At 38.1% G+C, this 15,701-nt stretch overlaps 1 protein-coding gene across 5 annotated transcripts in view; it reads right to left on the minus strand.

Annotated features, from left to right (window-relative positions):
* The window catches only part of ZNF385D (zinc finger protein 385D), a 428,245-nt gene that overhangs the window by 126,946 nt on the left and 285,598 nt on the right, over positions 1-15,701 (minus strand). For all 5 annotated transcript variants that reach the window (XM_065051544.1, XM_065051545.1, XM_065051543.1 and 2 more), the window contains one exon: positions 10,336-10,478. In XM_065051544.1, coding sequence (XP_064907616.1) covers positions 10,336-10,478 — 143 coding nt within the window. The remainder of the gene's footprint in view (positions 1-10,335; positions 10,479-15,701) is intronic.

A 15,701-nucleotide genomic window follows, 5' to 3' on the forward strand; every position in this document is an offset into this window, starting at 1 on the left:
ATTACTAATTTAATCTGTATGGATATTTACACAGTATTACTTTAAACATTCAGTAGAGCCAAAGGAAAGATGCCAGGAAAAACAGTGCTTGCATGAGAATCTGGAGTTCTATATCCAATTCTACTGTACAAGACCAACATGTAATCTTTGTGGATTTTCTTCCCTTATAAAAAAAATGTTAGGATAAAGTAAATTAGAAGGATACAGACATTACAGAAATATTCCATCAGAGAGTGATTCATAAAAATGTCTCCAGATAAATTAGTTCTTCAGCATGTGCCATTTACCATCCCAAAATACTGTGACTAAAAAGAGTGGGAAAGAAAAAGCCCCAAATCTTTTCATTATTATAAAGGACAGAAATTAGTGTGTTTTAGGACAAGATCTTGAATAATAGCAGCACTGTTACTGCATGCTATGAATAAGCAATTAACATGGTAATTGTGCTTAGGAATGTATTTACTGTGTGTGAAATTACCTGTCATGCAAACTCATGCCTTTTTGAACAGATCTCTTTGAAATTCCTAAGAAGAACAAACTGCAGGTTGTACAAAAAGAACAAAAAATAAATAAAATCAGTAAATAGTTATTCCACTAGGTTAGCAACACAAACAGGCCTGAGGCTAGGAAAGGTTCATGCCTTATTTTAAGTCTTTCCAAATGTCTGTCTCATCAATAGAAATAATACTGATTTTAGAATGTTATCACTCTTCCCTCCTCAGACTACAGTAATCAAATAATTTATTTAAGTAATTCATTTTCACTTTAATTGCAGCTTTTTAAAAACAGGTTAATAACCATCCATATTTAAACTGTAGATTTTATGAGTTATACTTATTATGCAACCCATTAAAGTTTTATAGCCCTTGCAGAATAATCATTGATCTTTTTCATCTGAGTGCTATTAAAACAAAGGGTGTAAACATCAACTGATTAAAACATTATTTAAAATGGTTTATAAAATGCTTTATAAAATTTAGTTTTAAGTAATTTCACTCATCAAGACTTGACAAATCTGAAGAGCACTTCATTTAATTTCCTTTACAAGAATGTTTTACATGCAAAGCAAAAGCCTGAGGGACCCTCAGTCCCCAGTAAAGGCTGTGCTATTGCCTTTGCCTTGGATACTATGACTTTCCAACAGCAAGTTATCCGTCAGCCCACTGTGCAGTGCCCTCTAGCAAATGTGTCAGGCAGGATGAGACATCTCAGAAAGTATGTTCTTTCACTATTACTAACTATCAGTTAAATAAACAAGCATGTGAAATATTTAGATTCTATTGATTCTATTGAAAAAGAAACCACTTGAGCAAATTAAAAAAACAAAAACAAAAACAAAGGCACATACAAAACAAAGGTTTCTTTGTCTCATTTTTAGGTATGTGGAGCTGTTTGTCCAGAGATCATTTCCAGCCAATAACACCGCTCATGAAAACACTGTCAAGTTTATAGTCCATAACCTACTGTATGGACATTTAACTAATACTGTAGTCACGATCTTATACAAACAGGGTGCTTCTGCCTCAGACCTTTCTCGTGAACTATGGATATGAGAATTGGTGGAGACTAGTTACAAGTCTACCTATTCTCACATGGCAAAAAGGAGCAGCACAAACATCTGTTCTTCAGCCACAAGGCGTAGAGTGACTCCAGACTAATATACTGCCAGAAAAATCTTGAAGAAAATGTGAGCTATCAAACAGATGGTGGAAGTGCACACGCTATATGCTCAGCCTGCATGAAGAACAACATCCTACCCCCACTGACAAAGAAATACAATCTGCAGGTGGCAATTGCCAAATGATCACCAGCACTGAGACATCCATAAGGAGCTTGAATGAGGCTATAGAGCTGAATGTCAACAGAGATGGTAGCTGGAGAACACCAAACATAGGTGATGCTATTAAACACATACTGGAAATAAGTCTTTTGGATGAATCACAACAGATTTACCAAAGGCACACATTGCACTCAGAAAAAATGGACAGCAACCAGGAAAAAAGTACGGTCAGTTAATTTATATCCATGTTACAATTATAAAGATGAACTCAAGGATAACTATGACAATCTTCAGCAAGGTGAAATGACACAAACTTAGGCTATTTTAAGATAATCTTAACATTTGCTTCCCCAGGTGAGCATGCATCCCAGAAACCTGAATTTCTACTGAAAGCAATCACAGAAGGTTGGAGCACCCTTGATAGAAATTTAATTTAAAGAAAAATAAAACTTTTTAATGGATTTTTTTTAATGGTACTTACCCATTTGTAGCCACAAACCAGCTCCTCTAAGCTCTCAAGATGGCTGTATTCTATGTGGCAAGAGGTGACACCTGCTCATCATAAGCACAGGAGACTGCTAATTCCCTAATGGGAACATATTTTAAAACTGTTCAAATAAGTTGTGAGGAATCAAAGAACAGGTTGGGTTGGAAGGGACCTTTCAATATCATCAAGTCCAACCCTCCTGCCATGGGCAGGGACATCTTTCACCAGAAGAGGTTGCTCAAAGCCTCATTCAACCTGACCTCAAACACTTTCAATGATGGGGCATCCACAACTTCTCTGGACAACCTATTCCAGTGTCTCACCACCTCCGCAGCAAAAAGAAAAGAAAAAAATTATAATCCTCCTTATGTCCAATCAACCTATCCTCTTTCAGTTTAGAAACATGTCCCCTTGTTCTGTTACTACAGGCCTTGGCAAAAACAAGCAACAAACTATCTCCATTTCTCTCATAAGCTGCCTTTAAATATTGAAAGGCCACAGGCAGGTCTTCCCAAGACCCTTCTCTTCTCCAGGCTGCACAACCTCAACTCTCTCAGCCTTTCTTAACAGGAGAGGTGTTCTAGCCCTCTGATCATTTTCATTACCCTGCTCCAGACCTGCTCCAACAGGTCCATGCCTTTCTTTTCCTGGGGGCTCCAGAGCAAGACATAGTACTCCAGGTTGGGTCTCATGAGAGCAGAGGGTCAGAATCACCTCCCCTGGTCTGCTGGCCATACTACTTTTTATACTGGTCAGGAGACAATTGGCTTTTGGGGCTGCAAGCACACATTGCTGGCTCATGTCCAACTTTTCATCCACCAGTATCCCCAAGTCATTCTCCACAGGGCTGCTCTCAATGCATCATCAGCCTATAATGTTATTGGAGATTGCCCTGACCCAGGTGCAGAACTTTGCACTTGGCCTTGCTGAACTTCTTGAGGTTCATATGTGCCCAAGAAAAGCAATTCCAAAAATTGCAACAGGCAATTTCACATGTCAATTTCACTATTTCAACCCCACAATTTCAATACACATGGGCTCAATGCAAGTGATACCAAAAACAGGGCCAGAAGTGCAGGTAAAATGTAACATAAACGTAAAAGAAAGATAAAATAAAACTTCTCTTAATGCCTGGGTTGAACCTTGCAGGAACCCAAGCTATTGCAAGCAGAGGCCAAAAGCTTTTAGAGAAGTTTGCAAAGAGATTAAAGCTAGATTTAGTAGGATGCTCCTTAACAATGCATCAAGTCCAAAGAAAATAACAGCAATCATTCTGGAGACAACTGCTAGGGAGCTGAGACACTACTCTCCAGCTGCTCTGCATTGCAAAGGAAAATAACAGCCTGCAATCACAGGCAACCATGGGAAGGTTACCTGAGGGTTGCAGGAATGCTCATTTATACAAAGTCAGAATATGAGCTCTGTTCCCTGCCTGTGACATAGAGCATATACCATAAGTAAGAACAGGCAGACAGAGCATTCCTGGACAACTGGATCCACCCCAAACTGACTCAAAGCTGGAAAAAGACAAAAAGCTTAATTTCCCCATATCTCCTGAGCTGTGAACATTTCTTCTGCCTCAGAGAATCAGAGCTTTACTGTTATTTCAGAGCCCAGAGTGCAGATTAAGTTTTCAAATGCACAGCAAATAAATCTGGCCAATTCAAATAACTGAATATTTCATACTGATGTTGATTCATTCCTGTTTTGCAAGCACCAAATAACAACATCTGAATTGCCAGGATTTTCTTGTGTTTGCTTATTTCCTAATCCCTTGTCTTCCCCTGCAGGCTTTTTAATTAAATGTCCTGGACAGTGATGAAAATGTTATTACAATAAAGAATTTCTGAAACCAAACATTATTTTTGCATCTTCCCTAATTTGCAAAATATTCAGCTAAACAGCAATAGAGATATAGACCATAAAGAAGAGTATAGCTACTATAAGGTAGCTTAATTGCAGTGGTATGGAAAGGAAAAGAGCAAGCCAAACCTCCTGCTTCTAGACACCTGTAAATGAGCAGCCATGCAAAGAATATCCCCAGAAGCAATAATACCCTCTGTTTGTCTGACAAATTAAAAATTTTGTGCAGTACAGTTCTCCACCTGATAAAAGTCCTTCTCATGGAAATAACATTAGAAATCAGCAGAGACTATATTTTTACAGCCAAGTTCTTCTATATAAGCAATATTCCATTTTGATCCACACGAAACTGAGGCCATTGTTTTGTCCCCTGACTATCCTCTTCTGGAAAGAGAGCATTCTGACAGCATGTTGTCACTAGTGAACTTCCAAGGATTTTATTCAAAGAGAAAAGATAGTCTTGATATGCTCCTCTGCTCAGTTAAGTCAGAAAACTAAAACCATTACGTACAGACACAAAAAAAATCTGGCTTTATTTTGTAAATTTAAGGCTGCTAATATTTAGAAAAACTAACGTATTGCAGATTCCTTCTCCACTCTTCACTATCAAAACATCCAGAAAACTGGCACATCATTCCTGAGGCACATATCTCTCTTCTAGATCAACAACAACAACAACAACAAAAACCCAACTATCTGGAACAGGAGCCTAAGGAAAAGATTTTTAAAACGTCATCTTGCAGCTCTTTGACAGCTTTTCTGCACATTTCCTGGCATAACCCGTCCCAGAAATGCTTATCAGCAAGCAGGTTTTCTACATTGTCTGCTTCTATCAGTCGTCTGGTTGCAATAGGACAAGACTGCCTTTTCCAAGCAACCATGAAGCTACGCACTGTATGAGCTACTCAGCGGTCTGCAGCAGAGCCTGACAGCAAGACCTGAGGGAGGAAAAAAGCAGCTCCCATTGAAACAAGGCAGCCATAATTGCCAGCTACTAATACATACAAATGCAAGCTTCACCTCTACAAATAGAGAGTGCAGACTTTGTGCTGTTCTGGAAGTTGCTATGAGGTTCCACAGGCTGGTTTTCAGGAAGCAAGGAGCATTACCTTGGCACCCTAGCTCAAATTGCTGCAGTAGTACTACCTTAGGAGCCCTAAACCATCGACAACAGCCTCTATTGCCCCCTTCTCCTTTCTCATACAGCAAATCTCTAACAGGGGAAGGTGAAACGTGAAGCCCTAATTATTGAGCTGGGGGCTACTGGCACAGAACAAGCAAACAGGAAAAATCAGGGAACTGAACATGGATTACTACAGATGGATCATGAGAAAAAGATGTCTGAAGAGTAATTTTTCATTTTCCATCCATTTTTAGTAGAGTTCTGACACTGCCACTGCTCTTCCAAGTCATAAGTTTCTAGTCTAAACTGTAATCATGTTTCTGTCCAAAGGATGCTTCTTTGGGAAACTTTTCACTGGCAATGATGGGAGATCAGGTTTTAGTTTGGAGATGGACCTCTTCCACTACAGATTATGCTCATATTAAAGTCTAAAGAAGATGATCTATTATTTTTTTAGAAATTTTTCAGGAAAATGGTGAGCATATCCTTCAAAGAATAAACAAACAAGGAGTGTAATGCACTGCCTGATTTTCCATCTAGGAATGGCACATGTCCTGGATTTGTAAAATCTAAGTTCTGTCTCTCAAGAGACAGAAATATATCATTCTGAGAGCTTCAGAAATAAGCAAAACCTGTCTTCTGATGCATCTGTGCTTTGAGGAGGATGGGCTTTGGAGCATATGAGATATAAAAAAGATCTCATTGAGGTTTTTTCCTGTGGGAGGGTCACTTAGGACTGATGCTGATGTCTAGCAAAATGAAGCATTTCCTCTCAGTCCAGGGACTCATATCAACATTTTCCTAGAAGTTAATTAATTTTCAGACTTCAATGCTTTGTGAAATTTCTTTGCAGCTGACCATTGTCTCATAAGCAGAAACACCACGTATGCATTTTCACGTGCACTCACAGACCAGTGCATATTTGATTCAACTGCTAAAGCTTTGTATCTCTAAGAACTAGTTCTCAGAAACACACAGGCTTAGAGCTTCTTACTCTGCAATGAAAATGTGAAAGTATACCAAATGTTTGCTAAATGATCTCAAACATTTTTCAGAATAGACAATTTACATTATTTTTCTATTCCTCTGACAACTTTGAAATCTTATTTTAAAAAGCAACATAAGCATTGTTTATAGCTGTACTTTCATTCACAAAATCTAGCCATTTAAATCCCATATATTTAATTAACTTTTTTATATCAGATAAACTTGAAATGAATTTGTGATTCCTCAGGGTCTGCAGCAGAGGGCTGTTTTCACTTTAAACAGCTGTGTTGTTAAAATTTCTTTTTATGTACAACTTGATGGTACACATTTGCTTCACAATTAAGAGCGTAGCACCTACAAATGTTCATCTAAACAGATTGTTAATTGGTATGTTTGTTTTACACTTTTTTTGTATAAATAGAAAACGTTCCTCCTGAAACTGAACTGTTCAAAGGTTCATATGTTGCCTTCCTTGAATTTCTCAGGTTATTCACTTTTCACTTTTTACCTTTCCCTCTCCTTAGTGTCCAAAGATATTACTGATAGAGGTTTGCACACTTCCTGTTATCTCTTCTATTCTCTGCTCCAAGGAAAGCTTTTTCCCTCATAGAAAACAGCAGTGAATGTTTTCTTCAGAGGCAGCCAGCAGAAACTGAGCTAGCTTTAGACTAAAATCATCAGTAACAAAGAAAGTAATCTTATGCTGGTAATAAACTGAAAAAGGGTGGAAAAATGTTACAAAATACAACACTTTACCATTATTATTTGTGGTACTTAAGATCAAAATTTAGCTTTGTTAGTCCTTGTGTATATGCCTGAGTTTTTCCATTGGTAAATTACTTTTGCTTTCATCTCTCCTAATATTTCTATCCAGTTCATCTGAATCCTCAAATTCCCTTAGGATTGTCTTCAGATAAAATTAGAAGCATAACTGCTTGACAAATGAGAGCATTCCTCTGTAAACATACAGTGTCAGCACTTCTGTCATTTCATTTCTGAGTAGAATTTATTATATCAGCCATGAATAGCTTATGACCTGTCCCATGATGGGGGATTCATCTAACCAAATGCAGATGCAGCTGAGCCAGTCCCTCATTACAGTCAACAGAGATGAATGGGAATTTTCAGAGTTCACTTCACCTCATGCCAAAGTAGATATATAGGGTGCCTGCACTCCAACCTACCTTCGTGTATTTTCTGCATTTAAAATAAATTGGAGAAATTGGTCATTTTTTTCTTTTATCTTTTGTGAAGAAACTCAGGCTGATTAGCTCAGATGCCTGTGCCTATCACAACCAAACTCTCGAGTTAGGATTGTCATAACCAGAGACCACTTATTTTCTCTGAAAGATGACTGATTTTTTTTACCCAAGTTTCTCCTTGATTGCAGTCTTCTCGAGTGAAGGCTGTTGAAAAGTGGCCAGCAAATGGCCAAAACTATGGACTTTAGCCTCTTGGGAATTAGCCTGGACATGCTGCCAAACTCATTTATTTCTGTGGAACTGTGCAAGGGTCAAGAGGTCTTTAGAAATCCTTTTCCTAAGACACAGCCTATGACCTTGATGCCTCAATCAAGGGTAAAGCTAATGTATTGACAAAACGAGAGAGAACGTCCAGTTCAGTTTTCTTTTAGTGATGATCTGCTTCACTTTGGTTTACCCAATGAACATAAATGCTTCTCTGCTGACACTGTGTAGGACTGTCAGTGAAGTCAATGAATATAAAGCATTCTCAACAGCTACAATCGTTCACGAGCATGCATATTTATGAAGATCATTTTTTGGTTAAACACTTGTTTTCTGTCTCACACTCACATACTTAAAGCCCTTGTCATATGTCCTGTTTAAAGTCTAATATGACTTGTGGGTTACCTTCTCCTTGGTCTGACAATGCTCAGCAGCAGCTGATGTGTCCCCAAAAGATTCCGTCAGCTTGGAAAGAATTTCTGGAAATATGCAGAACTTCTCAGCTAGCCTACATGTTTGGAGGATGCCATTAACCAGCTCTGGCATATGAGCTAAACATAGCAGCGTTCAATAATGTACTGTTCAGAATGGAAATGGGAACACTGAGGATGATGCTGCATGTCAGCAAACAGGACGAAAAGGCAAAGGTCGTGTTGCAAGGCAAAGATGACGAGCAGGAAGGCAGGTGACAGCAGCTCATATGACAGCATCTTCACACTCAGGACTGACATCCTCAGCAAAGGTGGACTTGGCAGATGGCCACACATCACTTTACATGGGAACGAACTTCAGAGTGCTGTTGAAAAAGGCTGCTAGTCTCATGTTTGAATCCTAGGCTCAGTTTACTGAAAAATGAGGAGTCTGTAAAGTCCAGCTACAGTGCTTTTACCAAATGATATACTACTAAGATGATGTTTGGGAATAACAGGGTTTTGACAGGAAACTATTTTTACTTTCTTAGTTCCAAATTAATACAAGGACATCTTCCCGCAACTCTCCCTCAAGATAATTATAGCATAAAAATCAGTCTTCATAAGAAAAAATAAACTGCAGATTTATGGAAGAACACAGGATTATGAACTATTTATTAAAATTCATCATTAAAATTGCATTTGAATTATGCAGAGTTAAACAATTGGCAAAACAATCTGAAGTCTCTGAACTGTATAAAAAGCTGAAAAAACACAGAAATTCTAATAAAAAATTTCTAAAAATTCAGCTGGTCTATTGCATTAAGTACAAACAACAATCACAAAGCAAATCTGGTATAAAAAAAAAACAAAGTATACTCAACAAGTCTAATGGTTTATCCATTTCATCATGAGTTATCAGTAACTGGGTTAAAACCAGGACTTTTTAAAACTTTGTTGTATAACTATAATATATTTAAAATTTTTAAAATATTTTGTTGTAATAAAAGGTTTCTTTGTAAGAATAACGCTTCCACATATTGTTTCTGAGTGTTTTAAGACTTGCAGCTTATAGCTTCTCTGATCTCTATTAATGCTGTGAATTTCTTGAATTTAAGACTGCATAAATAAATATTTTTGACAATTAGTTCATTTTAATTACTTTAAAGCAAAATGAGCATCCATAAAAGGTAAATAAATGAACATTTAATTATGGAAATTTGCTATTGATTACTACAAATTGCTTCTAAAACGGGCATGTTCTTTTACTACTCTTAATTATTGTAATTAAGATTTTTGCATGTTAATAAGAATTGTTTTGAAATGGCAATTTCCACTTCTCTCTGTGTCTCTCAAAGTAGGTAAGCACACACATTTTTTTTCCCCTCTATCTAGTATATGTAAATTAGGAAAAGAACTTCCTTGAGTACATTCAAATTAAAAAGGGGCATAGTTCTATAACATCAAAATTAACATAAAACCATTTTAGACTTCTTTTTTTTTTAGAGGATAAAATCTCTCAGTCAGAAACAGCAAAATTGAAACATTAATGATGTATGTCAGTAAAATAATAAATAGAAATCAAGAAGGAGCAAGATTTCTATAGTCACCAGCAGTATGACCAAATATAAAAATTATTAAAGATAAATTTAACTTTGCCTTAACCTAAGGCATGAGAAATAAAACACCCTAACCTGAAAAAAATACACTGGGTTGTATGCCAATGAATATTTCATACACCAGCTAATGCTGTAGTCATTTCTGCTTTAATTGCCCTGACAGTTTTATCTCATGTAGCCCCTCCAGTTTGCAAATTTTAAGTATTTCTCAGGAAGCCCATTGGAGACGGGATGTAGAACACCATCACTCTGAGGGTTTCACTCTGTGAGTTTCAGAGAACTGTAGCTTAGTGAAACTCTGCACATCTTAAATCAGAGTGGGAAACTCGCAAGCCCTGGGATTGAATATGGCCTGCAACTTTATTGCATGTCACTTGGGATCGTATCATTTTTTCCTTCTACATTACTTCTGGCTAACACTCAGCTAGGTTTTAATTTATGGCCTACCAGTGTGTCTGAAAGAGCTATTTGGCCCTCAGTAAAGGAGAGGATATTCCAGGTTTAATTGAGAACATAAAATTCCACTTTGTGCCCTCTTGAGTCTTCCATGGAAAGTGTGGCTCACTGAGGTGGACAGTAACTGTTAAGGACTGTACTTACTGCATTGAAGTTGGGGAAGAGATTGACGGCTGCGGCAGTGTCCAGAGGAAACGGAAGAAATGGTTTAATATCCAGCGACGGCTGCAAAGGTGGAGCAGGAGGACGCACTAGGGCTGGAAGAGCAGGGCTCTGGCATGTACCACCTAGATGCAGAAAGAGACAGGCATTCAGTAAGTATTATGATAAGGAGGAAAACAACAACAGCAACAACAACAACAAGACACCACAAAAAAGCAACAATAAAAACCCAATAGTGGATTAAACAAATGCATTTATATTTGTCCGCAAATAACTGCATTCCTGAAAAAGGGGACAGCTCACTCAGTGACTGTTGATTATAATTCTTTGCCAGTAATTGCTTCAGGTATCAATCTGTCATTATTCAAAATTAGCTAATAAACCATTTCTCTCCCTGGATTATCTGGAACAATAGTTCAGCATATGTCTGACTTCCCTTTAGAATTTCAGCTAGTCTCATTCTGCTATAACTTCAATGTTTCATCCCAGCCTTACCGCTCAAGCCTCCAAAGGCAAACTGTTTCAGAAGAAAAAGAACAACTAAATGTTCTGCTCAGCAAAAGTCACGTCATTTGCAGACTTTTGATTTTTTCACTAAGTGCTTACTCGTGGAGCTTACAGCTTCAGAGTCAACCTAAAGCTCGCAAATATAACATACCTTTCTGCCTAAACAGTTGATCAATACAAATCTAACAATTTCAGCAGCCACCAAAATTCAGTTTATGGAAAGGTACTGATGAACACTGTCCACTCTTGCAAGAGGTGACGCTGATTCAGACTCTGTACAGCAGAAAGCTCCTCCCAGCTAATGCTACCAGCCAGCAGTTCTGTGGGAACATAATGCAAATGAAGAAATCCCCTTGCATACCAATAAGTTGCTACCTGTTTGCAGCAGACCCTATTTTACTCTTTTTGTTTGCCCCTTGCCATAGCCAGCTAGGAGCTGGAAGGATCCAAGCCCATTTTCTGCTTCCAATGTCTCCCGTGTTTTGGTTGTACTCCAAAACATCAATTCCCTGTTAATTAAAGACTATTTGGATCCTAGGAAACTGTTAAAATATGCCAGTGCTCTTCTAATCTGAGAGGCAGGCAACAGACTGTAAAAACCTGCTGCTAAGAGTCCAAGAAACATTAGGGAAAAAAAAAAAAAAAGTGAGGGGAGCTTTACCCCAGTCATTGAACAGAGACACAGGCAGACAGACCAACAGAGGGAGAAATCCAAATCCTGTTTATTTTTCCCTCTTGTTTATACAGACACTTCATTAGACAAGCTGCATACATTCTTTAAGAGCCCAAATATAAAGCAGTCAGAATGATATATGGAATCTCTCCATATTTGGCCAGCAAATCTGCTAACAAGGTTTGCAATTTAACGCATCTAATTGAGGGCTAACAGCACAGGATTTAATTAACCAGTTGTAGCATATCATCCACAGTTCTGCTTCTAGGTATAAAATCAGCTGGAGCCAAATTTTCAAAGACAGTATTTTTGCCAACTTTCAGCTCCTCCCTGAAGGAGTCGCTGAAAGGAAAACATTACCCACTAGTAAACCAAAGGTATTAGATTAGGGTTCACTCCAATTTCATGCTAGTCTTTGCCCCAGAGTAACTGTCATTTTTGGACTAACTTCTACATTTATCTCAATGCAAGAGCATGCAAAATCACTCTTTGAATGCAGTAGCTAGGGATATGGGCAACAGAAAAGCAGAAAGCAAGAAGCTCTGCTCTCCATAGCTCACCAGCATAGAATCATCAAGTATTTCATGATTCCCATTGGTTTAGCAACTGCTACAATCCCAAGGAATTATTACATAAACAGCGTGAATATAAATTTAACAGGCCAGAATGATGATAAGGTAGTGTTCAACAGGCAAATCTTAGCCCCTCTGAAAAGAAAAGACCCATTAAGATATTTTTTAGATGCTGGAAATATTTTCTTTTTCCCAGATAAAGTTTTTACAGATCATGAAGCGAAGAAGTCACTACTATGAATAAAAACCTTACTAAGAAGTCTCTATGTTGTACCTTAGATTGTACAGAAATGCCGAAGTGAGCATTCATCTGGCAACAGCAAAGAATTTGAAGCTGATTAAACATGCTACAGCTTACAGATGCAAACACAAAATGGACTGAGAAATATCACTTGTGCTTGGGGACACAGCTCATCGAGTGTATTATGTCAGTGCTATGGAGGAGAGCCTTGCAGGTGTGGTTTACCTACAGCAACAGCATTGCTATCCCATACTCTTCTAGGATACCATGCCATGAAGAATGAAATGCTTCTATTCTGTCATCTTTCCCGGTGGCATGACTATGCACTCACCCACCTGCTGTTGCCAGCCAGTGCTGTGCAAAGTCATCTGGGGACGAGAACATGCTTTAAAAGGAAGAATTCAGGCAGCTCTGCAGGACCTTGGCTGGGACTCGGAGCCTCTGGAACAGAGCTTAAAATCTACCACAGTCCTGGCTACAGTGGCACAGAAAATTAGTATATTCAGGAGCACAGCTGCTCTCTGCTTTTGCAATAGTGTCAGACATATCCCTTAATGATGGAGCATGTGATAGGTATCATGAAATTTGAGCTTTCACTTTAAAGAAATTGTCTAATGTTTATGGCTGCAAAACTTAGCTTCTCTTTCCATTTACCATGTGCAGAGTTGTACTCTAGAACCAGCAACAGAAAACCTGAGGCAATGGCAACCATTTTTGTGACTCAGCTTAACCAAAAAACTTTGAATAACATTTGGGAATTTCAACGTTAACTACTTCCCATCTAATCCATTAGCAGAGGGATGGAGAGGGGTAGAAACTCCCTAGGAAGAGCTCTTGAAGAGCACATGTAGAGAAATTTATTGTAAAGAAGGCAACATCAAGGGCAGAAATGACGACAGAAGTAAAACATGAGAACCAAGAAAGCCAAACTGAAGGGAAAGAAAGAGGACTGCACTGAAACTCATAAAGCAGAATTTACTTTGTAAATCTGTGGTGCTATGTGTGACAACAGCAGCTGTAGAAAATTACTATAGTAAGACATAAGTGCCTTTTAGTTATTCAGTGTTGTTGAACACTGGATCAAGGTGAGGAACCACAAAGATTGCTTATGACTGTTTCAGTGTTCTGCACAATAAGCTTGTAGAGAAAGACCTCCATAGCTTCCCCTGTGCAGATGCAAAACTGCTTATCAACATACAACGAAGCCTCAATGTCTGTTTTACAGGCTTCCTACCAGCAAGGTTTGGAGTTCCACTCTGACCAATAAAGCTAGGATAACATCCCACACCACTGACAGGCTTTGTCCATAGCCTGTGCTTGATGTTGTCTATTATTACCTGAAGTTCACATAGACAACATTGCCAGAAACTAGGTGCATGCACAGCCTGATCTAAGAGATACAACAGTACCCCCAAAATGTAGGAGAATGAGTAACATGCTACAATTTCTTAAAAAAGGAATATGCTACTAGGAAAATACTAACATATTTACTAATTGTAGTGTTACAAGAAGAGTCTTTCCAGCCCATTCGGATCCTAAATTGGAGATGAATGATCCAGATATTCGGGAAATTCATGTAAATGTTTTTACCTTAATTTTCTTTGTAGGAAGCTTAAGAATAATAACACTTAGAAGCTAAATTAGCTCAGCATTTCAACCAAGATTGAAGTAATAATTTGTTTCTTAAATTTTCAGGCAATTCAAAACACAGGCAAGATAATTTCTTGGCTAGAGGCACTGGCAATACATCCAAAATACATGTGAGCAAACAAGTTTGAAGAAAAGCTTGCCACAAACCTTTGCTCCTTCTTGTATCTCTTGGAGACAGTTTTTGAGAACTCCCCCAGTCTCAATCAAACTGTGGATTTTTACACATGGATGGACTTTTGTATGTCTTGTTGGGACTAAAGATTTTGCCCTACCACTACGTAATCTGGTTTGCAGCACTTTTAAGTGCAGACTAGCAGCCAATACAGCATTGTGCTCTGACCATACACAGCCTACATGGTGCAGACCTGCGTGCACCATTTGAGGTTCATGCTCTTTGTGGCACAGCCTACTCCAGTGGTTCTAATTCAGAAACCACTGGTGATATGAAGTTCATCACTACTGCTTCATCAGGCAGAGTTCAAGATCCCCATCCCTCAGGTCTTCTAACAAACGGTTCAACACTTTGACAACTGTGTATTGCTATGTTTTGTGACTTGGCTATAGAGAGAGACATGAAACATCTTCCCCTGTGTATTCTTTCCTCATGCACACTCTCATTCCCAATTCTTTAAACCCAACTGCAGGTTTAGTTTCCAAAAGAAGAATCACCAGGTCTGTTATCAAATAGCCTCTCCTAAGGAAACATCCAGCTGAAATTTTGCAGACACAAATAATGTAGATAATTGTTTGCAATACGTTTGGAATTTGGAGGTATGTAAACTGGGCAGGAACTCTAAACTAATACCCCATTAATCTACATCTTTTGCAGTTCTTCCATCACTAACTATTACCACTATAAACACTGAGTGAAAAAGCAAATCTCTGCAGAATTCTATTTTCATTCCTTCACTACTTTGCAATTCTTTCCTTCTGGCCATGTGTACAGCCATTTTCAATACAACAGAGATACTGCAAACTAATATTCTATTTCCCTTCCATCCTGGAGTTTGTTTTCAGTATCATAATTTGATTTCTCCAATATATGGATATTCCCAAGTTTTCTACCCTACCTCACACCTCTCCCAACATTTCCATGATAGTTTATTTGAGGTCAAAACAATACATACATTCTGCCTTGTGAGAGGCTCAGAGAACCTTTCAGCTGGTAACTTCAAGAAGTGTCATTAATATTTTTTATATAGGATCCTAATAACTGACAGTTCACACCCAGTAAGCATCACAATATATCCTAGAGACCTCGAGCCCAAAGAAGATTTTTTTTTTCATAGAAAATTTTCAACAGCACTAGCTCAGGCTATTTCAAAGTACAAAAATGAAGGGCTATGTGGGCACCTCATGTTCCATCTTACAAATGCTAAGAAACCTACATTTGGATAACTCAAAATCAGCTAGAACTTTTAATTCATTATGACTTCAGTTTGTCAGTGGGCCAAAGAAAAGGTATGTTTGACAGGATTTTCCTCAAAAAGACAATAAAGATATAAGTAAATAAGAACAGTAGACTAGCCATGATGAATAATGAACTTTCTTTATCTGAAATATAAGATATCATGTTTAAGACTGCAGAATCTGATCAAGTGGGAAGTTTAAAAACAGACAAAGACAAAAGAATAATCTGGGCTATAACACAGATAATGTGACACAAACTGTAGATCTGGGTTTTAGGAATTAGCTTAATGTAATT

This window comes from Columba livia, chromosome 2 (assembly GCF_036013475.1).
Source record: "Columba livia isolate bColLiv1 breed racing homer chromosome 2, bColLiv1.pat.W.v2, whole genome shotgun sequence".
Classification (NCBI taxonomy): Eukaryota; Metazoa; Chordata; class Aves; order Columbiformes; family Columbidae; genus Columba; species Columba livia.